The following is a 25,709-nucleotide window of genomic DNA, read 5'->3' as shown; positions in this document are numbered from 1 at the left end:
TTAACATCTCCATAGATCCCTCATCATTAGGTCTCTGCTGAGGTGCTGACAAATCGCTGAGCACATGCGTGCAGACTCACAGAGGAGAGGCATATCATTGTTTTCCATCATAGCGGCGGAACGATCACAGCCCAGAATCATTTATGTTAATGAGAGAAGAGTGATTAAGCACATAACGACCCTCTGAGGAGGCACAGCTGTCACAACCAGAAGTGTCAGTGCGTATATGAACACGTGCCAGGCCGCCGCCGCCGCCCCCCACCGTTTGTGTGGGCGTGTGTGCACTGCTCGGCCCATTTGTGGATGCCCATACACTGAAACGCTGTGTCCGAATAGTAGCTGTGACAGTTTGCTGTTGCTGTTGTAAGTTAGCTTTTAGCTTCTGGTACAAACAAACAGACAAAAGAATTTGTTTATAACTAGCAATTCAATCAATTTGGACATATTTCATATATCACATTTGCCTTTGATTGATAATAATATTCCTCTGCTCATTTGTTTTTTTTTAAATTGATTGCTGAATACATGATTAATAGACGCTCTGTGTCATTGAACGCCATATGATGGATACGTAGTGCACAGCTGCTGGAGACAGTTGGAGGACATCGGAGATAATGTAAACGGTGCATGTTTTACAAGGCGTACATACTGTACGTGGTGTAAACACATTATTTTCACAGAGGTTTCAAAGCCTAATCACTCCTGCTAGCTGCACCTAAACTCCAGATTGAGTAAGTCAGGGCCAGCCAAGTACCACGGCAAAACTTGGAGATGAATTCAAAATTTATGAAGATAATAATTCAGCCCCATCAGGTTGAGGATGTTAAACTCTACTCAATCCAGCATGCCTCCTTCTCACATCTCACCCCTTGTCTGCTTATTTTTACAGCCTGCCATCCAGGAATCCATCAGTGCTTTCATGGCCCGCGTTCACGCCAGTGTCAACAAGGCGAGTGAAAAATACCAGCGCAATGAGAAGGGGTATGATCACACTACCCCCAAGAGCTTTCTAGAGCAAATCAAACTGTACAATAACCTTCTAGAGAGGAGTCACGAGCAGCTTCAGAGAACGATGCACCGGCTTTGAGGAGGCCTTGAGGAACTCCAAAGCACCTTCGCTCAGGGGAATTATACTTTTGGTTGTATTGTTTGTTCTGACAGAGTTAAAGGCATGCCCTCTGGTGACCAATGCGTTAGCGGCTGTCGTGGGTCCACTCGCTCCCCGGGCCGGAGTGTCTGAGGAACGGAGTTGGAAGGCGGCGCGGGCCCTCATGAGCAAGGTTAGGTTGTCATCACGTCAATCGCATCTGCTTGATTAATGCCAATCTAATTTGTGTCTGGGCCTTGACCCTGGCCCTGCCCACCATCATTCTAGCATTCACATTACAGTTGGATTGCTCGGTGAGTATGATCACTCGGTACCAAAGCAAGCGTCTCCATCTGATGCTCAAGCTCTGGCTACTAATACTGCAAATATAGTTACAAAAGAACAAGAGGTTGGACATAAAACACAGCCCTGAAATCCTTGCTCTGTCAGGTGTTCCTGCAGAATCTCCCCAAAACCAAATTATGTGATCGACCCAGAGTTCATCACCTCCTGTGAAGTGAGGCCATGGGGCTGTAGTCGCCACATTGTCAATATATTTCCGGGTATTGTCTGCACAATCATGATATTTATGTGTTTCGCAATGAATCATGTCTCCTTTCTGTACATTTATTGCAACATCAGTCCCAAGAGCGCTTTGAACCGAGCTAGTGCTGAACTAGAAGAACAAACGTCCAACAAGAGTTTGAACATGATTGCAATATTATTGTTTTTGTAACTGTTTTACTGTCCACAATCTAACAACCACTTTGAACGACTCGTATTTCTTCCTCTAGGCTCTCGATGCCAGTTTGAAACGGCTTCAGCCGAGAAACTCAGCTGTGAGGAGGAAGTGACACGTAGCAGCCAGATCGTGGAGCTGGCCAACCGACCGGTCCTGGCCTGAGAAGTGAGCGAGGACCGAGAGCAGCGGGGTCATTGCGATTTGGCGTGAGCCAAGCTGTCACTGAACTACACCGGGAATCTGGAGTAGATGTCGCAACGTCCTGGGAAGAGAACACGACGGCGCTGCGAACCGATCAGCGGTCCAGCATCATACTGGGGGAATTGTGAGACAGGTAGAGAGGGCTGGGCCACAGACGCACGCATGGCTGAGCTGGGCAACTGGCTGCTGAATGCTTCCAAACGTAAAGTGGAAGAGAGATGACAGGAACGCTACAATAACGTCTCTCAGTTTAAGCAGCGGGCAGCTGGTCTTCGTGTACATTATTAACTGTACGTGTGTGAAGAGCAGTAATACAATAATTCATTAAAAATATGTGTATTATTTGAATGTTTATAACATGACATTTTGTAACAGATCTGGTTTGGAAAATATTAGATAAATGTGTATATAATTAATCGAATATTGTGTATTCAGATCCTGCTGTGTTAAATCTGCTTTCCTGTTTGGGGCTACAGGATCTATAAACTTTATAAATACTAATGGGATATAAAATATTGCTATTTCAGCGGCTGTTTTGCCAGTTTGACGTGCTTATTCCTGAAAACAAATGCGGTTTGCATGGAGCAGCTTGCCTTTTAAGCATATCAAGATAAATGTTTTGTCTTTATGGCATTGACCTGGAAGCAATAGTGTTTGGACTAATAAATCAGGCCATCTATGTTTAATCATTAACTTACCTCAAAGCCTCAACAGCTGTTGGAAATTAACAATGTCTCGTCCCAGACTGAGTGATATTACAGGCGATCCATAATGCATTAGAGAAAAATTATAGTGATTTTTAACTGTCTGGGAATTTATTATGTGACATATTCTGGATCCACGGCCCCTTGTAAGAAAATGCCTTGCATGATTTATTGTCGTACTGCTGTCACAGTTCTAGTATTGAAAGCTTGGATTAATGCTGAATTAATGGTTGGCAGCGCCGCAGCCAAACTTCCAGGGCTATTTTAAGTGAATCGCACTTTGCTGACTTTATGTATATGGTACAAAGTTTTTTTGTGTGTTATTTTTCTATGAAAAAGCCAAATCATTTGCCCTCTTCTTTGCAGCTTCAGTCTGAGTACTAATTGGTACTAAGAGCTGCAGAAGATGCTGATCCTTCACCAGACAGAATCGCCTGGAGCTCCTCGAGTTTAACCACACATGGATCCCTTTCTTCCTATCTATGAAGGTCAGGTCACCACAATGTGCATTATTTACAGCATTTGTTGAGAGAGTAAGTCGATGAACTCGCCAGCTAAAGTGGCAACTCTCCTTTGTTTCTGTTCCAGGTCCCGGTCCCCCTGACAGACGGCCTGGATCCAGTCCTCGTGCTTACAGATGAAGCCACTGTTGCTGCCTGGCATAACCAGGGTCTGCCAACTGTTAGGATGTCAATTGAGAACACTACCATCCTGACCACCGGTGAGCGTTGGCCGCTCGTCACCGACCACAGCAACAGGGCATCAAACGGATTCGGAGCTGGCTCGACACAGATCTGAGGGTGGTGCAGCTGGGATAGAGAGGGTGAGTCTGTATATCAAACTATATCTTGAGGGGCACAAAATGTGTTCATAAACGCGTTTGTTTATTTGCCCTTTTGCCACAGGGGGTATCTTGATATGATGGAGCAACAGTTCCCAGAGAAAGTCTGCCAGAAAAGGTCATCCCTCTTCTGGAGCCTCTCCTGGGCAGGAATACTATTTAAACATGGAGGTGAGTATTGAAATGGTAGCATAAAGATCAGGACAGCAAATAATAAAAGCTAGCCTTAGCTTAGCAATAATTCTTGTTCTCAGCAGATTTGCCAGGTGGTGGGACCCAGCTGATCATTGAAACACTAGTAAGACATGACCGAATGCTTTATTATCGCCCCGCTCTTTAGGTTATAAATGAATTTGGGGCGCGTGTTCTGAATCCCCAAGGTCGACATATTGATTGGCCCCTCAAGACGGTTGATAGATGTATATTTGTGCGTTCATATTCTGTCAAGTGATGAATATTCAGCAGCCGAGGCCCGATGTAAAAGCTGAACTGAGGGCAGTCATGGTTATGTATTAGGAGTCTCGGCAACACCAGCGGGACGGCTTGTAACCGACGAAATCATTGATCCTCCATCATTGTGGTAAACTGTGATTTGGTTGCCAAATTTTCATCGTGCTGATTGGTGACCTTCTCATTTATTCCCTTGTAAATAACTGAATCAGCACAATTATGTAATAAATAATAGCGTCTATTTTGGTTAAGATGAGGTTTGGCCTTTAGATTATTTAAAAATGACATTATTTGCAGATCAATGGATCCGGTTGTATGTGTATTTTATGATATTAAGGCTTGAAAAGTGCAGTTTTAAAAAATATTTCCTCCATATTATCATCCTATAAATACTGTTATTGAAATTGAAGGTTTTTAGTAACATGTTCTAATTAGGAAATCAGTCTGATTTTCATGCTGCTGCTGTCCACTTCAGAAAAGACAATGTTGCCACCAAAATAGCAGCTCTGTAATTACCTTTGATTAGTTGCCAATTACCCCCAAGAAGCCAAAACTAGCGAATATTTTTGTGACAACCAACAGCTGAGCAAACGGAAAAGAAAATACCACATATCGACACCCTTTAAATGGGTTTACATCTTTCTTCTTCTGATTGCGAATATTGAATCTCTGGGCCAATTTTCATTGAACTTCCTCTGAAGTTCCATCTGTTGAGACGTAACGATTCATCATCGTAAATCTGATTATAAGTTTATCCCTCGCAGATGACCCACACACTTGTTTCTGTCCAAGATTAATACAAGTCGCTCCGGCGGCCATGATGGATCTGGTAGGGATCCACGGCTGAAGTTCATTAATAATTGGAATGTTGGAGAGTGTGAAGTAATGAATACTAATTATTCCTTTCATGGCTGACGGAGGACTACAAGACAATCCATCAGCACGGACTTTAATTTGGTGGAGTAATGGTTCTATCAATAGTACATTAATTCCGGCCTGTGAAGATATAGAGTTGAACCAAGCCTGGACCGCGAGGAACCTCTGCTGTAAAACCGGGGCCTTGTCTGACATCCAGGGGCAATTAGAGGAAAATGAAACGCCACCAGGATGTTCAAGCCACTGTTAATTTAATTGAAATGCAGGAAGAGATAAATATTGGCTTCTGTGGTGATAATGTGGACAATAATTTTGAAATTATTTGTCTCTGATGTTACGGGGATCTGATGCATGGGGGGGTGGGGGGGGGGGTGGACCTTTTCTGCTATGGTGGGATCACTTCCTGCTTCCACACCAGTTTGTCCAATCACCACTGGCCCCCTGAGCTTCCGGCACAGACCACCCATGTTATTGTCAGAGTGACTCCGTTGGGCCTGGAGGAACAGCTCCTGGGAGGAGTGGTGTCCCGCAAAGGCCCGACCTTAAAGCTCTAAAGTTCCAGGCTCACAGTGGAACAGTGAAACCTTTAAAGTCACTGAGATTCATAAAACACTGCAGTCAACTGAATGATTACAGTAATACTGATTACAATCCCCTCATCAGACCGTTCGTTACCTGCTCAGCCATCAAGTTGATCTAATCAGATTACAGTAATCCGATAACGGAAGTCAATTTCATGACTTCATAAGGTCGCCAGAGAAGTTTCAATCGGTCAAATAATTGGATCCATTTGAAGAAGAAAAGATCAGGAGGAGTGAATGTTAGTAACAACTTATCTGAACCACCATAGTAGCGGTGGAGCGCTGACTTTGTTTTGTTTTCCCAAGATGAAGCCGACGACGCAGCAGGACCAGTTTAGGATTGGACTCGAGAGTTTAGAGGGCGATCTGTTGAATCTCTCCTGACGGCCCCTAGCAATTTTCTAGGAGATGTCACTTTGGTGGAGAAACTCCTAAACACCAAATCAACAGCAACAACCATTCATTGCAAGGTGAGGTTATTACACCGGCAGACCTCTCTCAGTTGCCCCCCCCCCCCAGCAAGAATTTTATAAATGTCATGTAGCGTCAACCTCATTTTATTGCATTAACCGTAAATGATAGTTATGAGTTCAGAATATGTGTAATGAGAGTGTTTTGGAGCATGACTGAGAGCCTCATAACTCATTACGTGCAACTGGGACACAGGTGGTGGAGGCCAGCGGGACTGAGAAAAAGATCAACGAGGTTGGCTAACTATACCGCCCATCAGCTGAGAGAGCAGCATTCTTCTTCTTCTTCATCATCATCATCAGCCACCTCTGGAAGATCAACCCCGTGCACCAGTTTCCTCCCAAGGTGAGACCTTTGGCCTGGACGTTAGCCCAATTAAGATGCTCACGAAGATGCTCAAAATGTCTTTCAAACCATATTCCGGTTGGTGTTTCCTCAGTTATCTGAGCACTGTCCTCATATGTGTTTTTGGAGTGTGTATCCGAGTTTAATAAAGCCACAGAGGACTGGCGATGAGAGCGTGCTCACCGAGGTGGTCACCTGCTCAGTATTCCTGCCCGCCAGTCTGAGAGAAGCGAGTTACCCTCTGTGGCACACGGTGCCTTCCAGGTGAGAGACTCAGGCCACCTCAGAGGTGGGGCCTCCCGTCATCTTCATCAATCAAAGTACTTTTCTGCCCCCACATTAACTTCAATTAAAATCAGTCAGCAGGACCATACGCTGCTATTGATTATCCCTCACAGCGTCCCCTGTTCTGCTGCTCAGACAGTTGGTTCTGACAAGGGGGCTGGTTCTGATGGCATAATGCAATTATCTGTCATTGTGCCAACTGTTGTCACTGTGGACGCACCTCTGCGGTGAAAGCCGTCCTTCATGTCAGAAAGTGACGCGCCGCGTGACTTTAACCGATAACTTCACCCAATTATGATGAAAACTATCGGTAAGCATAAATCAATACTAACTTCCTGTGGTTCGTCCCCACAGATTCTGCTCGAGAAGGGCCTTTTTGACACAGCAGTGGCTGCTGTTGGTCCCCCGTGGAACCTACCCAGCGCCGTCCTGTGTCTTTACTGACCACAAACATCTGGAGTGCTGTTAAAGTAAAATCTATCTGAGTCGGAGAATTTTATTCCTCGACAGTCAACCGGTCCCACAACTCAAATGCCTGTTGTAAATAGGCTGTAAAAACTGCATCCGAGCTTGTGTAGTGGGCTGTTCTGCAGGTAGGAAGCACCTCTGCTCACCAGGCTGCTCTTGTAAAGTAGCCTAATGAGATCATCTCAGCCAATGAGCACGAGAAACAAATTCAATTTGGTTCAATAGAAACCATAATTGGCTAGTTTAGCTGGGAAAATGCCTCGTGTAAAGAGATGGAAGCCTGCAGCCGAGCGAGTCGCCCGGGGGGATTCCCATTATATCAGAACCTGGGAAAATGTTTGCTTTTAAAAAGTGGGCACAAAAATATCCCACACCTCCTCTAAATTATTGTTGTTTTCTTTCCTTTTTAGAACATTCCTTTGGTTGATCTTCTGCCGACTGTAGTGGGGGCTGACAGCCAGACGACAGGGTTCACCACCAGAGAAGCGGCCCCAACACCTGAGGACTCCCCAGTGGTGTACTGGAAAACCACCAGGGCGCCTCCCACAGGCACCATCGTCTCTTCTGTTTCACTCCTAGAAAAGGTTTAGACGCACAAATTTGAGTCTCATCCTCCACAACTACTCATGCATTTATCTTAGAACCCCTATTACTCTGGTCACAACCAATTATGTCTTCTGGGTATTCTGCCCTCCAAAAACGAATGTCCTTCATTATGTTAACCAAACACTAACCTGTATGTGCGTATACACAAAATTCATTAGGTGGGCAATGAAGCGTAATCCTAAATGTAATTACATGCAGCCGATGTGACAGTTCACGGCGCTACATAAGTGATCACTGCAATTAGAGTTGATGAAGGAAGCAATTTGCAAAACAATACAGGTACAAATGATTGTGAACCTCCAGGTTTTGTAATTTGTTATGAATCACAGGTTCCTTTCTTGGTCCTTCACCCTCACTGATCATAATCTCCCGCTGAGGAAGAGGCTCTTCTGTCTTACCTTAGATCGGCGTGGATAAAGAAACATCATTTTATTACATTTCCCCACCTTCATCATCCTCACAAACGCTCTTTTGGGATCAGCTGATGTAGCCACAGCTTGAACTTAACTGACAAAAGAAAAACAGGAAAAATGGGCTTATCTTAAATTACATTTAGAATACTGCAATAATTCTTTTCTTCAAGCACAGTTTGAAAGTATTTTATACTTATTTATTGTCATTGCCAGTCTTTAGGTGGCCTTTTCATTTGTTTTTGTCCCAACAGGTGTCCTGGGAGGACCTTTAGGGAGGACATATCACCAACACCTGGGATGGAAGATTGTGTCCAGCCTTCCTGAAGGAATTCAAGCAACCAAAAATAGTGTGTCCATGTTGCAATCTGGGAGTTTTATTTTATTTTATTTTATTTTTGTGTGATACATTTCACAGTTTTAGTATTTTTTAATAGTACTCGAAAGTTTCGATGCCTGAAGAAGACAGAACAAGAAAGGCTGGAAGTTCTTGTTAGAGTCAAGGCTGCCCCCTGTTGGTCAATAGGTGAACTCCACCCGATACTTTTTACTCTCGGATGCTTTTATTGAAATTTGTTGCGTTTCCTCCCAACAGAAGATTGATTATTCAGATTTCTGCCAAACTGCAAGCTACTGTTTTTGTGTCAGGTGTAAAATAATGTGCTCGTTTCTGATTTCTCAAGTGTAGTTTGCTGGCAGGGACCTGCTCTGTCCTGACCTCTCACTCTTCCCTTCCCAGCCGACAGTGGTTACCATTAATACACTGATGTGCCTCACTGTTGCCTCAGATAGTCTCTGAAAGACCCTGATGGGAGGAGAGGGGGCCAATCAGAGCACCAAAGAGAGGGTTCCTGGGGCAGCAAAACCAGCTGTATCTTGAGCAGTGCGAAGCTTTTCTCTTGCATTCATCAGGTCAAATTGGTAAATAAATAAATAACATGCTTCTGAAGCTTCCTGATGAGTTTGAATCAGACACAGAATCTTGACAGATTCCTCGACCAGTTGGGCGTGTCCCTCCACTAAATCCTGGTGCTCTGGTTATAAGGCCAAAATACTCCTCAACGTGTTTTTAAATCGCTGTTTTTTTCTGTTATGTCAATTTTAATACTAATGTCATGGACTTGAGCTGTCACGAGTCAGGCATTGGGACGGGAGGTTTGGAACTTCCTTCTTGGCTCCCCGGTTTCTCCCACCCACAACCCTTTGTCGCTGGTCAGGTTCTATTCACAGTTCCAGCCATAGATGCCTTGGCCGATAGTCCACGCGCTGCCATGCAACATGGTTTCAAGACGGTTCTGGCTCTGGATGTAACAGAGAAGAAGAAGAACAGGAAGGCCAGGGCTCCAGAACACCCAGCAGTATACCAGACTAGGCAACATGGACCTGCCTCAATATGGCCCTCCATCTGCATGTTAAACAGCCTCCTGCCTAACGGGTCACGGTCAGGGTGGCACCGCTGCTGTCAGTGTAACACACAATGTGTTGACGCATCGTTGGGACTACCAACTTCACCGGGCCTGCGTCTGTGCTCATACGTTCTTAAAGCAGGATGATGGTGCGTGCCGCGCGTTGTGTCTGGATCTATGGCGAACGTGTCCCCTGAGATAGGTCGGTCCACAGGTGATTTGTTGGGAGCTTATGTCTCCATTTAAGACCATGTAATTTTGGATCGGGAGCATATTTTATTGGAAGGTCAAGATTAAAAAAGCTCTCCGTCTGCCCTCTGCTAGCTGAATGCTACACAATGCCGTCTGGAGGGTTCCCGGACAGAATTCCCAGGAGATGATGTGCACGGCCGCCATTGACTTTTAAATGAGGTGCATTTGACATTGACCTTTTGTACGTCAGAAACAGAATACTAACAGACTGGTGTAATTCATCCGGCCGAGCCTGTTGGAGAAATGCACTGAAAGACACTGACGGCTTCCTTTATATTAACCCATCATTTATCTCTGCTCACGCTCTGGTAGCAGCTGATTTCAAGCCATGCAAACCTCACAAAAGCTTTAAAACATCGTCATCTCTGAAACATTTTCTTTTCTAAATGGTTGTATTTAAGCCTGATGGTGCAGATGTAGTGATGGTTCACCTGTTTGGACCCCCCCTTCCCATGAAATATAATAAGACTTAAGATTTAATGTTAACTTTATATACATATCTTTAAAAAAGGTCTCAGAAAAAAAAAATTCTCGATTAAAAATCTGCATTTATTATTGGAAAGGAGCCTGTTTATCTGAGTAGCTGCTTAATGATATCAATTTCCCCAGGAAGAAAGAGGAGAGGAGTGATATTATCTGCAAAGATAAACAAGTGACGTGATTTACAAAATTACAACACTTCTCAAATGAGATTTTCTCTGCTGCTAATAACTGGTGTGTTGTTCTTAATTCCTCCCTGCAGCCGTTCTGACTGCAGACGAGACGATGGAGGTCGGCGGATGGGTCTGGCGCATTGTATTGTACGCAGGAAATGAAGCTCCAGTCTTCCTGTAGTTTCTCTTCATCTGCCCTCTCTTCCTCTCATTAACATGCAGCAGCAGATAGCCGCTCATTTGGTGACAGGGAAATGATACCGTGCTGGCAAGTGTTTGGGAGGAAATGGCAGGGTATGAGACCCCGCACAGCAGGGGTCATGCCACAGATAGTCATGTTAAAAGGCCAAGCGGGACACCTGGTATAAATCAGCGAGGGCATCCACATCCCAGCTCCATGGACCAGTAATGGAAAATATGCCCCCTTGGTTCTGAGATTTTTACCATTTCTTTATGTATTCAAGAAGATTCCACTTAAGGTTTCAATCAGAGTGCCCCATCCCTACAACTTTCACTGTCCCTTGTGTTTGTTCTCTATCCAGGGTGAGTTAATGTGTGATGACACTTCGAGCAGCGGATCATTGTGGTATCATTGGGGCCAATCTGCCAACCTGGACCAAATGCAGGATTACTGGTAATACCTCAGTTGTAAATAAAAAAGAGACATGTATTTGTAAGCATATTTCCTTTTGATGGCAAACATTTTAATAGACTTTTTTTTTTAAAGCGATCTTGAACAAAAGCTTTAAACCGTCGGTTCCGAGTTGGTCCACAAGAGGGCAGTGTTGACTTTACATTTATGGTCCATCCTTGTTCAGAGACGTAGAAACCAAAACACTCATAGAACTTAAACCTATTTTATTAGATTAATTATTTGTCATGGCCTTGGTAAATCTTTGCAGGGCAATTTAACTACACTTCTACATCTGCCAGCATTAAACTGATTAAATCGTCACCCTGTATAACCTTTTTTTTTTTTTTGAATGAACTAAAACTAATGACTACTGATTAACTTTTTAGCTTCCTCTGGGTCACGGTGGTGAAAGTTTTATTGCATGACTGTATGCACAGTTGACACTGAGGTCAGTCTATATTTTACCTTAACACACAGAGACCTGTCAAACCTGTCAAAAAAGTTCTGTCAAACAAAAAATAGTTTGGAAAGAAATACAAATCTTAACCCAGACTTCTTGGAACAAACTTTATACAGTATATACATTATAATTATATAAGTACATTCTACACAACAGGCATGACACTCCAAACCAGATGGTGAGAAAACTGAAATGATTTCATCTCCAACTTTTCACGACCCCTCTATAAAACAGCCTAATCTTGTACTGATTAGAGCATTTTAGAGAGTAAATACTGTATCTTCTGTAATGCTGCAGTGCTGTTCATGATCAAATGGCTTGATTCTACTCTTTTTTTTAAAAAATTTACCATAAGGTGCCCTAGTTTTGGACTTTAGTATTGGCCTAAAGTGTGAGGATGGAAAAGATTTGTTGCAGTATTTGATGTAATGAAGCAGTATATTAATATCAGCATGTTGCTGGTCGCCACTGGATCTCACACCACTTTACTTTAAACCACCCAGCCCTCTTTTCTGAACGGGCCCTGTAATATCCTGCCTGATATCCTGCCTATTAGTTATAACAATCAGTTATTAGTTAGAACTTGTTATGGTTCTGCACCAATGCTGAACATTTCACACACAGAGAAAAGACAAAACTTTCTTTTTCAGTCTCAACTGAACAAAGCCACAACTGGTTACAGTTAAAGGTTGAACGATACAAACCTCTACACAGATTACGCTGCAGTATGACACGTAATGAAAGCATGATAATAACTGTTGGCTTCGTTGATGGTTCATCTGACAAATATCTGTGGGCTGCAACGTGGTGTGCAGAGGAGGACTGAAGTGCTCTTTGGTTAAATCTGATCAATCACTTGCTTGACAACCACAATCACTGAATCTAAAAATAGATGTCTACCATTGTGGGCATCTGGAGATCAATTTAACTGATGTGGTTTGTGCGGTAATTGGCTCTGAACCATTTATGTCAATTATAATGATAGTAGCTGTAATTTGTCTTGCAGGACCCCCCCTCCGGTTTGTATAATGTTGCCTATATATTTGATTTGGAAGAATACGAACACGTTACGCCTATTCGCCACAAGGGGGCACCGTCGAGTCCTCACAGCTGTTCAACTAAAGAAAGGATAAAATGATACACACCAGATATTCCAGTTGAAGTTCTTAAATGAGTAAATAGTGTAATTCATTAAGAGCAAAGTGATTTAAGGATGATGAGTGGAAATTCATCGACCCACCGAGGACTGGATTCAGAATAACGCTCAAAACGAAAGAGGGAAACAGAGATCACGTGATAACGTGATACGTTAACCAGCCTCTGGAACTTTCCCCAGGATAACCTGTAATGTGCCGTCCGTGGTCTCTAGTATGCTCTACAGCGTCTGGACAGGCTTCTGACGCAGCAACAGATGGTCTCCTGGGGCGCCTGCTCCCAGACTGGATTAGGGAATCAGCTCAGTCAGTCGGTGCCAGGAGGTGGATGCTGGGAAACACGATGTCCCAGAGGTGGTTGAATGGATTCAGGATAGCATTAATGCCTTCAACATCCAGGAGCTGCTGACACACTCCAGACACATGAGACCAGGCAGGGTCACGGTCCAGTAGGACCCCAGGTCCACTGCTTAGGCATCTACACTGACAGTGGCTGTAGTACTGGGAAACCTCTGTGGGCTGCAGGAATCCCCTTATTCTACTACTAATCTCAGGAAAAATGTAAAACTAGCCAAGAAAGGATGAACCCGCTCTTTAGTGGAGCTTGTCTTGCCTCTTCTCCCCTCATGGAACTGTCCTATTTTCACAACAGCAGGTGAAATTGATGCATTATTGCTTCCTAACTGGACAGGCGGAGACCCCTGAAATGTGGCTGACTTGGACTCGGACCTACTTGGAGTTACTGTTTTGTGCAGTACAATAAATGCCGGATGTGTAACTTTGTCATCCTAAAGCTGTTGCTGGTGTTCTTTGTTCTCTTGCTAACAGCTGTAACTGTCCTGGAGCTACTAATGTTTGTGCGTTTGTCCCCATTTGCTGCCGACAGGGTCTTGGCCTGTGGTGTCCAAGTCCTGAGAGACAGATGAGACTGAAAGCTTCTCCCCTGGCTGACAGAGTGCAGTAAGGTCAGTCCTTTAAGTACGAGGTTCCAGCCTGTGCGACAGTTCAAACAGGGTCTGCTGATTGTCAATAACGTGAAGGTAATCGATGTGAGCACGCGCCTCTGAGCTGCTCTTCTGGATGATGCCATTTCCTGGAGGGGAAGGAAACTTCTTTATCACTCAAAGAACAGATGTGTGTCATACAATGACAGATTTTATATCAAATTGGAATAGTAATAACAATTTGTGGACTGACCCATGTGATCTCTCTGACACTGCCGGAGGAATCGCACCGCGTCTGCTATCATATGCTGGATATAAAGATGGACAGGCTTCATTAATAAATACAACTTTTCTCCCCGTTAAAATAATATAAATCACTTTAAAAAGTCACCAGCTTTTCAAAATTGACAAGGTTGTCATGAAAGGTCTTGTTTCCCTCGTGAATAAAGGTGATGTCTGCAACAGAAACACATTGTTAGCTTAAGCGGATGCGTCAGAGCTCCGAGAACACGCAGCTCAACTCCAACACACCTTTGAGCAGCAGTGGAAGAAAAGGAATCTTTGGTGCCTTCATCTTCTTAAAGGAGTCTCTGTAGGCTTTGTGATTCAGCGACGGATCCTGCGAATTTTCAAATCAAACGAGAGCAAATCTCTAGAGGGGTTCAGGAACGCGAGCATGTTTTTTGAGTTGGCAACAATGCACACAGTGAGACACCTGTTTCTCCTTGTTTTATTGCAATCTCACACAAAGGTTAGAATGTCTCACTTACTGTGATGGCCTCCAGTTCAGAAAAGAGCTTTTTGAATTTCCCAGGAATTTTCTGTGAAAATTAAAGTTACATTTCTTTAGCAATGATGAGTGTTAGCTGTCCGAGTATTCCAAACTGTGACAAAAAAAAAGGTATCTGTACCTCCCAAGTCTGACTCAGGCGGCTGATGGCTGCAGTGTTCAGGCCCATAATAATGGCAAAAAAACAGTTGAGGTTCTTCTGAGCTTTACAGCTATTTAAAAAAAAGATATATATTGAACTAAATCCATGAACAGTAAATTCTGATGGCATGCAGTTCGTCATTTCACCGCTAGATGGTGTGACATACCCATTTAAATTTAATAATCTCAAACAGAACAGGCAAAATGTAGCTCACGAGCGTACATGTGATCGTGTGCGTGTACATCTGAACGTGATCTACTAACTGTGCTGCAATCTTGATGAACTTTTTGATGAGTCGGACCCTTTTGCAGAGCAGCGGGCACAGCAGCACCTCGGTCATCACCCACAACTGGACCTCATTGCAGCGCTGCAGCAGCAGCTCCAGCCCAACGGTGCGGCTGCTGCTGCTGCTGCTGCTGCTGCTGTGGCGGCTAAAGGTGAAGTAGACGAGGTCTTGCTGCACGAATCAAGGCAAGCACAATCAGGAGACGGATATTCCCACCAGAGGCACCAAAATAATTCCAACGAGTTGAAGGGACCAACCTCGTGGACTGAGTGAAAGATGGCCCAGTCCAGCTGGGTGAGGGCGACAGCCACGTCCCACGTGTTCAAAGTGAGCATGCGTGCTGTTCTCTGGTGCAGCTCTGAGTTGTCTGTGAATGGGTTCTGAAGAGGAAAGATGATAGCATGTTGCACCGTGGATCCTGATGTCACCTAGTTAGTTTTTGGGTGACGGCGGCTTTAATACCAAGATTTCCCCCAGGTCCTTCTTGCAGACGTGCAGTCTCCCTATCGGACGGAGGCAATCGGAGAAGATTCTATCCTGAGGCTGCAGGAGAAGCCGACCTGCAGGGGAGCAAAGCACATCAGAGCAGAGAATATTGAAGCATGTTCTGGGGCGTGTGCACACGGCCTGAGATCAGGCCAGCAGGGTACAGTTGCTCAACAGAAGCAGAGGTGGTGCTGTGCTGAGGATTGTGGGTATTTTCACCTCCGGGGTATGTGACAGCCACAAGTAGCAGGTCCCCCTGTGGAACATCCATCCGTTCCTCCACCGCCTGCAGCAGCTCCTGCGCCGTCACCCCAGCGTGGACCCTCATGCTGAGGAACGAGTCCATGGTGATGTAAACATGGCAGAGCGCTGTGAAACAAACAACACCATGTTTGTGGGGTCCGGGGCGCGGACTCTAGACCCTCTCCTCCTGTGATGGATTTACTGCCCAGCTCAGATTAAAGTCAGCTTCCCACAGTTTAGTGCACATTTCCCTGGAAGGCTTCATTGAGTCACTCTTGGCTCCCTGAAGCTGGAGGAAATGGAGCAGGATATCAGAGGCTGGCCTTTACCCATAATGTGACCTTGAGCAGAGGAACCGCTCAGCAATCAGTGGCACCCACGGTGACCACCACTCCTCCGTGGATTTAGAGGTGAAAGGTCATTGGAACAATTTTCTGAAGGTGCTTTAAACGATTCCTCTCTGCGGGTGATCGTCTGTGAGACCGTGCGGAGAGTTTGATATTAAGAGCGATAACAGAGGACATTCCCTTTATAAGGACTAAGAACTGATCCTCAAATAGACTTTTTATAGCTCATAACTCAGAAATTCTTCTTCCATTCCTTCTATTTCTCTCCCTGTAATGTTCCCCATTGTTCCCTTCCAGAAACACGTTCTCTCTTTTTGGAAGCAACGCATGAGGGGAGGAATGTGGAAGAGCGGCGCGTCTTTACCTTCCTTGTTCTCTCTCAGCAGGCCTCTGGACTGCAGCCCATTGTCTCTCAGGCTCAGCTGGTGGAAAAGCGCTTTGCTCTAAAACAGAGGAAACACGTTCACCTTGACACACATTTATTCTGTCTGAGAACGTCACGAAGTGTGTGTCTGAAGCAGGAAATGAGAACACAATGACGCAGGGCCTGCTCGCTTCAGCTCCAGGCGATGCAAAGTTCACTCACCTTTCTTTGAGGGGAATATTCGTCTGTCGTGCTGCAAGAGGAAGAAATAAATCAATAGAATGCACCAGCAGGTGGCTTCTCCAGTAAAACTGAGCTTCAGTGTCTTCGCGTTATCGAATTAGAAGAATGAAAGCACTTCTCGGCTATTTTCGAGTCATTATTTCCTGCCTGTCCTTTCCTTTAATCATCCGGCCACAGGCCCAGACTGATGGACAGATACCCGCATGTCCATAATGATCCCTCAGCTTTTACTGGGCTCTGCATCACAATAGGCATGTTGGCACAAAGCCTGCCCTCAGGGATCATCCCGGCGCTCGCCAGCAGCCTTTCTGCGCTAATGAAAAGCCCGATTCCTTCTGCCGTGTCAGAACACAGCTTGTGATCCGAAACACGCTGTCAAAGGAAAAAAATGATGATAATAAACTGGGATCCGGGGAATGTGACGGGTTTGATCTTAGCTCGTTGGTGGTGAGTCCTCCACACAAAGTGACATTTCTCAGATCCCCTCAGAGTAGTCAGCCCCCAGCCACCCGCCCCCCCCCCCCTACAGGACGACCATGAACGGCTCATAAAGAGCAGCCTATATCAGGGAGTCACGCGCCTTTTCTTTGGTTGGAAGGAACATCTTCAGGGTAAGGATCCGATTAGAGGGCGTGGCTGTGGGCGTGACCAGGTTGGGCGGGGCTTTGGGCGGGGCTGGTGGGCGTGGCAGTGGGTGCACTCAGAGAGGGGAAGCAGCATGAAACATTTTAATAGCTCCTTCATTTGATGGCTGCTGAGCGGTGGCACATCTCAAAGGGCTTTAGAAGGGGAAAATATTACTATTGTGTTTTTAAGTTCTCAGTTTTGCAAACTGAACTGAAGACTGTTTTCCATGATAAAACCGACTGGAACAACCTTCAGATGTACACACGGGACGAGTCCAGCCTTCATTCTCGGCTGTATTTGACACTGACGTGCTTCTGTTTTTTGTTTCCCAGGACTTCGAGATTAAAAGAGTCATGCATTCATAGTTCATTGCGTAACACACAGTACAGTAACCCCCCCCCCACCCCCCACCCCCCACACCCCACACCCCCCACCCCCACACCCCCTCCACCCCTAGAACAGTGATTCCTCTTCAACCTCTGAATAGATTCATTGATAAGGACGGAACAGAAAAGAAGTTCTGTCTCTGTGTCTGCGCTCTTTCGGACCTTCAAAGGTCATACTTCCTGAGCCCAAATCGATAAATCCTGTCGTATCAATCATTTATCTTTGGAATCATCCACGCATCAGGCGACTGGTGTTGACAACACTGCGCAGTCACTCACTGTCGGCGATGCAGCATGTAAAGTCTCTGCAGCTCCCTCACGTCCTTTTCCAGGGCCGGGTGCTCATAAAGGTCATCCAACACGTAACTGCACAGAGTCTGACAGGAGACATCGATTTTCACTCCTCGCTTCGTGTCTTCAGCGTCCGAATTTTGGGGGGGCGCGACGCCGCGTCTCTCACCTTCATGAAGTGTTTGACACGCTCGTCGTCGCGCAGGAAGTCGTTGCACAGCTCCATCCATTGTGACACCAGGAACAGGACCTTCCTTTTCCTCTCCAGAGCCTCCCTCCCATCCTCCTTCACCCTGCAGCGCTTGGTACAGTAGGTGGATTCGGGGTTAAGGCTTGGACATTGGATTTGCTGATGAAAATGGAGCATAAATGAAATAGACGCTGATGCTGATCGCAGGAAATGGAGCGCTGGGAGAGATTAAACATTATTTCCGTTTGTAAGGATATTGTCCCAGGAGGGCTTGACACAAATCACCGGTGGACATGAAAACAGGGTAGGTAAGGAGAAAGTCATCCAGGAGTGTGTCTGCAAGAGAGAAGTTTCAGTAAAAAGTAAGAAAAGGGTGAGACATCAATCACATGGAGAAATAGGCATTTTTAAAGCTCCATGAATGCAGTTTTTACTGTGTTAAAACACTTTCTGTTGTTAATCAGAAAGCTCATTATTATAAAAGTAGGATTTTAACCCCCCCACCCCACCCCCCACAGGCTGTGTCCGTATAGTCAGAGCAGTTATGGTTTGTGTCATTTGACCTTTGGTCTTACAGACAGAAAATCTATCTGAAGCTATTTTCATCATCATGAACATGATGTTGACAAAGAGCCTTTCTGATCATCCGTCTGCTCCATCTCCATCATTCTGCTGTGTTTACTGTAGAGTAAATAATGCAAGTAACGCATGACAGTAATGCACACAGCGACTTTAGAATTTCTTTTAAAAAGTGAGAGAAGACTCTGGGACACACTGCCTGGCCACAAGTGAAAAGCTTCACAAATCTTATTAAGACCAAACTCCTCTCATCCCCTCTCACACCCAGAATTGTAAATTGTCTGATTTAATTTCACACTGACTTCCTCGGGCCTTTGTGTGTGTGTGTGTGTGTGTGTGTGTGTGTGTGTGTGTGTGTGTGTGTGCGTGTGTGTGTGTGTGTGCGTGTGTGTGTGTGTGTGTGTGTGTGTGTTCTGGTCCACAGGACATCATTATGTTAATCCATGCAGAGCAGCTGTGGATGCATCACTTACTGCCTATGAGAGGTTGGACATGTGTAACCCCCCCCCGACCATAAAATACAGGAGCACACAATAATAGACGGTCAGCTTAACCACACACACACACACACACACACACACACACACACACACACACTAGATAAACTGCAGTACTTTCTGGTGAGTAAATGCTAACAAACTGGGCTTTGCGCTGCCAGTCAGAAAACAGTAAATATTTAATGATGCTGCCCACTGTATTTATTCTGAACAGTTTAGCAGAAACAGCAGCACAGAGCACATTTCTGTTCTGTAGTACTGTTCTGGGGAAGAACTGTGCAGTCCTCCTGCAGTTTCCTCAGCTGTCATCGGGATCACATCAGAAATTGTCTGGTCCTTTCAAGAGGAAATTCATAAACAGTTTGATGGATTTAGGAGCTCCCTAATCTACTTTGAAATCAATAAACCTGCCAATGCCCCTTAAAAATAATCAATGCCTTTGACTCCAGGATGGTAATGCGTTACTTATTGGCTCTGGACCCATCACAAATCCTTTTTTCCTTAAATTCTGGCATTCTTTAATAAAAACGGCATATTGTTCTGCATTTACTGACCTCCAATGATATGATTTATTTCCCATCTTCTGGCTCATTTAAGGAGCTCCACTCCTGGAGCAGCCTGTGATGTTATAGCACAACTCTGGGCGTGAATTTAGTGTGTAGATTACAGACGGGAGCAGCGCTAATATGATGAGCCTGAGCTCTTTCTAATGTCATCAGCACAGCATCAATAACCTGCTGCAATAATTAGTCATGATGCTGCACATCCTGTCAAACCCATCCCAGAGGAGCGAGAACAATTAAGGGCAGCTAGAAACACGTCTCTTCCCTGAATTCACGAGTCGGGAAGTCCAATGATCCTATTTAAGAGGTTGAACCAGCTCTTTCCCCCTGAAGTACCGCTCACCTCGCGCTCTGATCCACGGCTCCCCCGTGGACGACTCCGCTCAATACGCTCATAAAAACATGAACTAATGCTGAATGATGCGTCATCAGCGTCGCCCCACAGGATTTAATAGATCAAAAATACAGATGCAAGGATGCCGTGGGGGCATCTTAACCACTCTTTCTCCACTCTGCCTGGATATGAAACTCCCATGCTGATTCAAACTGAATAGTTTCTCTTTAAACTTGGAATTTGGACTATGGAATATGATTGTCATTGAAGCGTGGCTCCATTTAGAGACCATCTGAACAGTTCCATCCTTTTCTCTCTCTGCTGGCACGTCACTATCGCCACTATCATCTGTCATCAAAGCCCTGGTTGTTGCTCAAAAACAGAGTCTCCTCCGCCTTAGTGACACTGTCTCGTGTACCTGCGAGGATGAGAGGAAACTGTTGATTTGTTGCCAGTGTCGGCCTGGACTGAGTGTCATGCTCTAGAAAGATGTGGGTAAGGACTGTCAGAAGCCTTCAAAAGGACTCAGTTGCTTTGTGAATGACAGCAGATAATTGCATATAATTTGTTATTATGCCCAGAGGGGAGCGACGTTCTGCCAGAGAGGGGTGGGGAGCCGAGCAAAACTGAAAACCAAGGCACTCCTGTGTTTATCTGCTGGTTTCTGGGCAAACAATCCCCCCATTTTTGCATTTTTTGCTATAAAAACACCCTCATTCACAGAGCAACAGTAATGAGAGGAGGTGCAGAGGTGAAAGTAAGCGTGCCCACCTGACTCGTTGCCATGGGTCGTCCCCTGATCCTCCTCCAACGTCAGGTCGTCGAGCAAGTGTTCCAGGATCTTCTCCGGAGTCCCCGACACCACCACGAACCTGTCGGACACAGCAGAGTCAGTGGAAGAGTCCTCCTCGATGGAGGACAGAGAGCGGCTGCTGCTCCACTCCTCCTCTCCCTCCGTCCCCTCGTCGTCTATGTAGCGGAAATAGGGGACGTCAAACGTGGGCATGGTCAGCGGCTCTGCCGGGCTGATGCTGCCGCTCCCGCTGTCCTCGGAGCCCTCCTCCTCGTCCTCATCCTCCTCCTGCTCCACCAGGGCAGCGTGCAGCAGCCTTCCCTCCTCCCGTCGCAGAATCTGGGGCTGTGGCCGAGACCCCATCCCTTCAGAGTCCCCAACGTTGCCGTGGTTACTGCCGCTTGCCCCTTACATGATATCCTCCTCTATCTGGAGTCCAGTGCTGCCCGTTACTCTGAGGTATCCTGGTGCGACCACGGCAATGACCAGTGACTTGAGTGGGGAATCAGCCAGCAGAGCTCTGCCTCACGGTCCCGCGCCGCTCGCTTATTTACTGAAGTCATCTATATGTTGAGGATTCATGATGTCAGCATGCCGGCGAGAGTGCGTGTGCGTGCCGTGTGAGTGAGTGAGAGCGCTAATATACAGATTGCGAGAGAGGGAGGGGATCTAGGACGGAAGGGAGCGCACAGGCTTACCTCCTGTCCCTCGCCTCCTCCCTCTCTGCTCCACTCGATGCAGCGGGGGTCGGCTGCTCTGATGACATTCTCTGGAGGACCAGAACGCTGTGGCCCCTCTCCCTCAGACACACACGGATCACCTCGTCACTCTGGGGGGGTGATGAGAGAGAAGGAGAGAGAGAGAGGAGGGAGAGAGAGGCAGTGTTATCACCAAGGAGATTCCCCCTGAATTTTGCTCCACTCACACAAATCACCACTGATTTCCATCATAATGCGCTGTCAAAGTCTGCACTGTAAATGAAAGACAATTTCTACATATCATTATTAAGCCCTTATCACTGGAGCCCATTCAGGGGATTAGCATAAAAGACTCATGCTAATGTTAATTACCATCTTTATGCAGAGCCTATTAAATTATGGGTGGCGCTCAGAGAGTCTATTTTCGAGCCGCCGCAGAGTCAAACTCACATCAAAGCTGTGGTTTAGTGGTTTGGAGACTCAGTTTAGGCTTTTCACATGGATGCTCTTTGTCTTGTGATGACCATGAGATAGGGAGAGAACCACTTTGTTTGTTGGAAACTGTCATAAGCCAAATGAAACAGGACATACTTTTTCTCCTGCATGTTTGCATCCTTAGGTGGGATCTTCAGCTACATTAACAGCAGCTTAAAACATATGTGGTGCACATTTATATACAGATAAAATCGTGCCTAAATACATTTCAGTAAAAATTAAGCCACAGGAGTACAAATGTGTCTGTTTTTCTTTTAGCGCTCTCTGTGTAAAGATGGAAGCTGCATGACAAAGGAGAGTGGATCAGAGATATTGGTGTTAATGAGGAGTTCACTATAGCACCCGTATCCTGGATTGTCTGCTCGTCCGACCCCTGCCCCCTCCTCAGCCAGCCATCAGTGCAGCCCAAAACCTCTCTGCATGCAATTAAGCAGGCGCACAGACTAGAAGTGGCTGCGCTTTTCTGGCCTAATTGCCTTTTTTGCAGACAAGGATGCGAAGACTTTACAGTTAGACTGGACCACCAGGCCTGGGACATAGGAGACACATCACACACAGACCGGTTAGCTGCAGCAACACAACATGCAAATGCGTCCAGCAGTAATGTTACTTAGCTTGGCTGTCACATTAATAAACGGCAGAGATGTTTTCCAAACCTCAGGGAGGACCATTAATGGCCATGTTTACTGTCAGCTCCTTCAGCGCTCCGACTCAGGACGCTGAAATTGACACTTGTCTCATCAGGCTGTGCCAGATGCATAAAAATGTAGGTTTTTTTTACCATGATAGCAGCATGATCAATACATAACTAATTAGGTTCCTCAATTTAAACAGGACAATTTTTTCCTCACGATGAATAATTGATGGTGCCATGGCTGCTGCCAGCCAGTACTTTGTAGTTATGACAACAAAATCAGAGGTTCAGGAACTTATTCTTCTAAGGAGATGTTGTCCGGGTGTCTCAGAATTCCCTCTTTAGCCTGGAGGTCAACATGCACACCTTCTGCAGGAGATTAAACAGCGCTTGTCAGGCCTGTGGACAGAGCTCTGTCCCTCGCAGTGGTTTATACTGTATTGCGTTCTGCATGCCTGCTTTTGCAGAATGTCTGGCATGCATGTGTGCAACACTCAACAGGAGCTGGGAAGTGTCGCCCGTGACACCGTGGGGACCTGGTCCAATTCTACCAGCAAAGAAAACTGTGGCTAAGAGAAGAGGAAGAAGAGGCCTGGATCTGTGATGCTTTCAGGGGTCTCTGTGAAACACGGTTCATTGTCCTCCGCAGTAACTTAATGGCTTCCGATGCAGCTCTGCTGCATTTCTGGTTTAATGCATGAAACCAATGCATCCAATCGTGTTACTATAACATGGATTTGCACATGGCGATCATTTATGAAATGTATTTGTCCCCTTCATGCAGGCAGCTCAATGTTCTGAGAAGATTCAGAAAGCAAAGAGGATGACAACCATGGACCTACCCATAAATAAAGGAAAATAACTTAAATGTAAGGAGAGTGCATAACAGTCACGATCTACCCCAACTGAATGTCAGCACTTTTATGATGTTATTCTCTGCTTCCATTAGTGGTCATTTCACAGCACTTTGAAGCTATCTGTGCGAGCCATGTATAATTCATCATGCATATTGTGGCCTCATTGGGTTACTTTAATCCATTGTATAATGCAGAATCACTGCTAGATAATCTCCCTCATTCCTCATATTTGTAGATCATGTAAAGTGCGAGGTCGGCCTTTCCTGACCGCTGAGGTTAGGATTACATGAATGACACATGCGCCATTAATACGTTACTCTGAAATATGCAATGTTACACTAAAAGTGCACCCTTCTTTTTGTTTTTTGTGAAAGCAGAAGAGAGTTATTATGTCACAGCTGTGATAACATTTGATACTGTAGATGAGGGCTCAAATAACCGCCCGAGAGGTGATCTAGCTTTACGTTTTTGGCAAAGGTCAGGCGTCAGGATGCTGGAATCCACCCTAAAGCCACAGCGTCCCGGCCTGGCAGCGTCTGACCCTCTTGCGTCAACTTTTCCTCCCATTGTTCAGCTGAGCACACAGAGACGAATGACAGGATGGGAGGCACCGTGCCCACCCTGGGGTCGACCAATGGAGCGCCTGCTTCACAGCGAACACGCAGGTGATGTAATGTTTTGAGAAAGTTGGAGCACGTATTCAGGATTAGCAGAGCAGCGGTGGTTGAAGCCAACAATAGACTGTGGCTGTAAATATCTGATGCTGATTTAATGATGGCAGTGGATGTATGGCGTGCATTTATTAGCATCTTAATGCAAACAGCCCTGATGTTATATGTTGATCAGCTTCACCCGATGCTCAGTTATTATGCCCAGAGGGGCGCGATGTTCTGGCAGAACGAAATTTCTCTGTTTTTGATACAAATGAGACATTCCAAGTGTCAGCGATCATCTTTAGAAAAAAACAGCCGCTCCGTCAAATGTATGGGGCCAAATTGAATCTGTTTCGATGGAAGAATGCGCGAAATTCAAGAAATCACAGCGGTTATTCGGAGGAAAACTCAACAATCCACAAAATTATAAGGAGTCGCAATCCACCAGACACCCCATCCTTTGATTTATCAGTGTCCTCTCAATGTTTGGAGCTTTTGAGGATAAAATGAGTGAGAGATTCACGGACTCACCTCTGATGGCCTCTCTGGGCCTTTGCTGTGGTTCTGCAGGAAGCGGCAGCCGTCCTTGGCCAGCCTCTGGACCATCTCCAGCCTGGACAGGTCCTCCTTATCATGAAGGATGCACATGCTCCTCTGCTGCAGCGCCGGGGGCACAGAGAACATGTATCTGAGGCCACAGTCCCATGACATCGCTGCTGGCACCGCTCACGCTGATCCAACAGGCAACACGTGTTCTTCAGGCAGTTCTCAGAGCGTTCCGTGCAGACCAGCCTGGACTCCAGGTTCTCCGCTGTGTTTAACTTTACTGAGAGTGAATGACAGATTCCCTCTCTGTGTCCTCCCCTCGCCTTTAACCGCTCGGGGAGGGGAGAGAGAGTTACGGCTACGGTGAGTTCAGGAAACATCTGGTGAGCTAGACAGACCCAAAAAGGAAGTTTTGAGAACTCCAGAAAGCGGGAGAACGTCAGGGTTCAGGAATGGGCAGGGTGGGTTTGGAAGGTCGAACACTTGTTCGGGTGGAGAAGTGTCAAGTGTGTGAGGAAGTACACAAGGTCCTTAACACGAGTGCTGAATGATAAGTACCTGTTCTGCTGTCTCGCACGACTGAACACGCTGATTAATGTCAAATAGAACACTGAAAGGATTTATTCAGAACCTGCAAACACAATAATAAAGTGCAGACTCTCCTACCATCATGGAGCTCGGTGTGTTTACAGAAGTGTGAGACAATTGTGGTCTCTTGTTCCATCCAGATGAAGCAAGGACGTTAACCCGCTTAATTTATCGTTGCATCTTTTTCTGCTCCGTCAGCAGCGGCGCGGCGCTGGACTGGATCCGCGCACGGCCACTCGCCGATGACGCCATGCAAACCGCTGACGCCGCAACGCGGCAGGGACAGAGGAGGTTCCACCTTCAGATGTTCTTTAGATCCCATCAGTTCCCATTTCAGACAAATATTCAGCCCCACTGAAACCAACAAGTCAGCCTTCATTCTAACTCGTTTTATGGAATTGATTTGATCGGAAGCTCACAGTTCGGGAGTTCTAGCATTGGGTCAGCAGACTTGGTCAAGATTGTGAACCCTGATGAGCAAACAAACCCTGGAAAATGCTTCCCGGA

At 45.8% G+C, this 25,709-nt stretch overlaps 1 protein-coding gene and 2 long non-coding RNA genes across 4 annotated transcripts; 2 read left to right on the top strand and 1 right to left on the bottom strand.

Moving 5' to 3' along the window:
• The first annotated feature begins 6,431 nt into the window (after positions 1-6,431).
• LOC115250456 (uncharacterized) lies at positions 6,432-10,091 on the top strand. Its single transcript, XR_003889006.1, has 3 exons — positions 6,432-6,562; positions 7,462-7,635; positions 8,322-10,091. It is a non-coding gene; the product is annotated as an uncharacterized lncRNA (long non-coding RNA).
• Positions 10,092-11,060: 969 nt separating this feature from the next.
• LOC101064245 (rap guanine nucleotide exchange factor 5-like) lies at positions 11,061-24,950 on the bottom strand. 2 transcript variants are annotated; one of them, XM_011605741.2, is made up of 18 exons: positions 24,600-24,950; positions 21,430-21,560; positions 20,710-20,810; positions 18,223-18,301; positions 17,945-18,089; positions 17,764-17,861; positions 16,451-16,481; positions 16,229-16,307; positions 15,494-15,643; positions 15,251-15,348; positions 15,046-15,168; positions 14,766-14,959; positions 14,482-14,572; positions 14,341-14,391; positions 14,102-14,189; positions 13,962-14,026; positions 13,824-13,878; positions 11,061-13,719 (listed from the first exon to the last, which is right to left on the bottom strand). In XM_011605741.2, exons 1-18 carry the CDS (start codon positions 24,777-24,779, stop codon positions 13,601-13,603), a joined length of 1,878 nt encoding a protein of 625 aa, XP_011604043.2. In that variant the 5' UTR covers positions 24,780-24,950; the 3' UTR covers positions 11,061-13,600. The 2 variants fall into 2 exon arrangements, with proteins under 2 accessions (XP_011604043.2, XP_029694941.1); XM_029839081.1 differs by lacking the exons at positions 21,430-21,560; positions 24,600-24,950 and adding an exon at positions 21,144-21,418.
• Positions 19,051-24,736, top strand: LOC115250465 (uncharacterized). The gene is made up of 4 exons (XR_003889014.1): positions 19,051-19,087; positions 23,343-23,427; positions 23,893-24,080; positions 24,639-24,736. It is a non-coding gene; the product is annotated as an uncharacterized lncRNA (long non-coding RNA).
• Positions 24,951-25,709: the final 759 nt, after the last annotated feature.

The sequence above is a fragment of the Takifugu rubripes genome, chromosome 7 (genome assembly GCF_901000725.2).
Source record: "Takifugu rubripes chromosome 7, fTakRub1.2, whole genome shotgun sequence".
In the NCBI taxonomy this organism is placed as follows: Eukaryota; Metazoa; Chordata; class Actinopteri; order Tetraodontiformes; family Tetraodontidae; genus Takifugu; species Takifugu rubripes.
This window is presented reverse-complemented; position numbering and strand designations above follow the sequence as displayed.

Coding starts and splice junctions, on each gene's coding strand:
- LOC101064245 (XM_011605741.2), bottom strand. CDS start 24,779: ATGTCATGGGACTGTGGCCTCAGATACATGTTCTCTGTGCCCCCGGCG. Junction 15,644..16,228: donor GCTGAGAGAGAACAAGGAAG/GTAAAGACGCGC, acceptor TTTGTTTCACAG/CGCTCTGCCATGTTTACATC. Junction 15,169..15,250: donor AGGACCTGGGGGAAATCTTG/GTATTAAAGCCG, acceptor TTTCCTCTTCAG/AACCCATTCACAGACAACTC.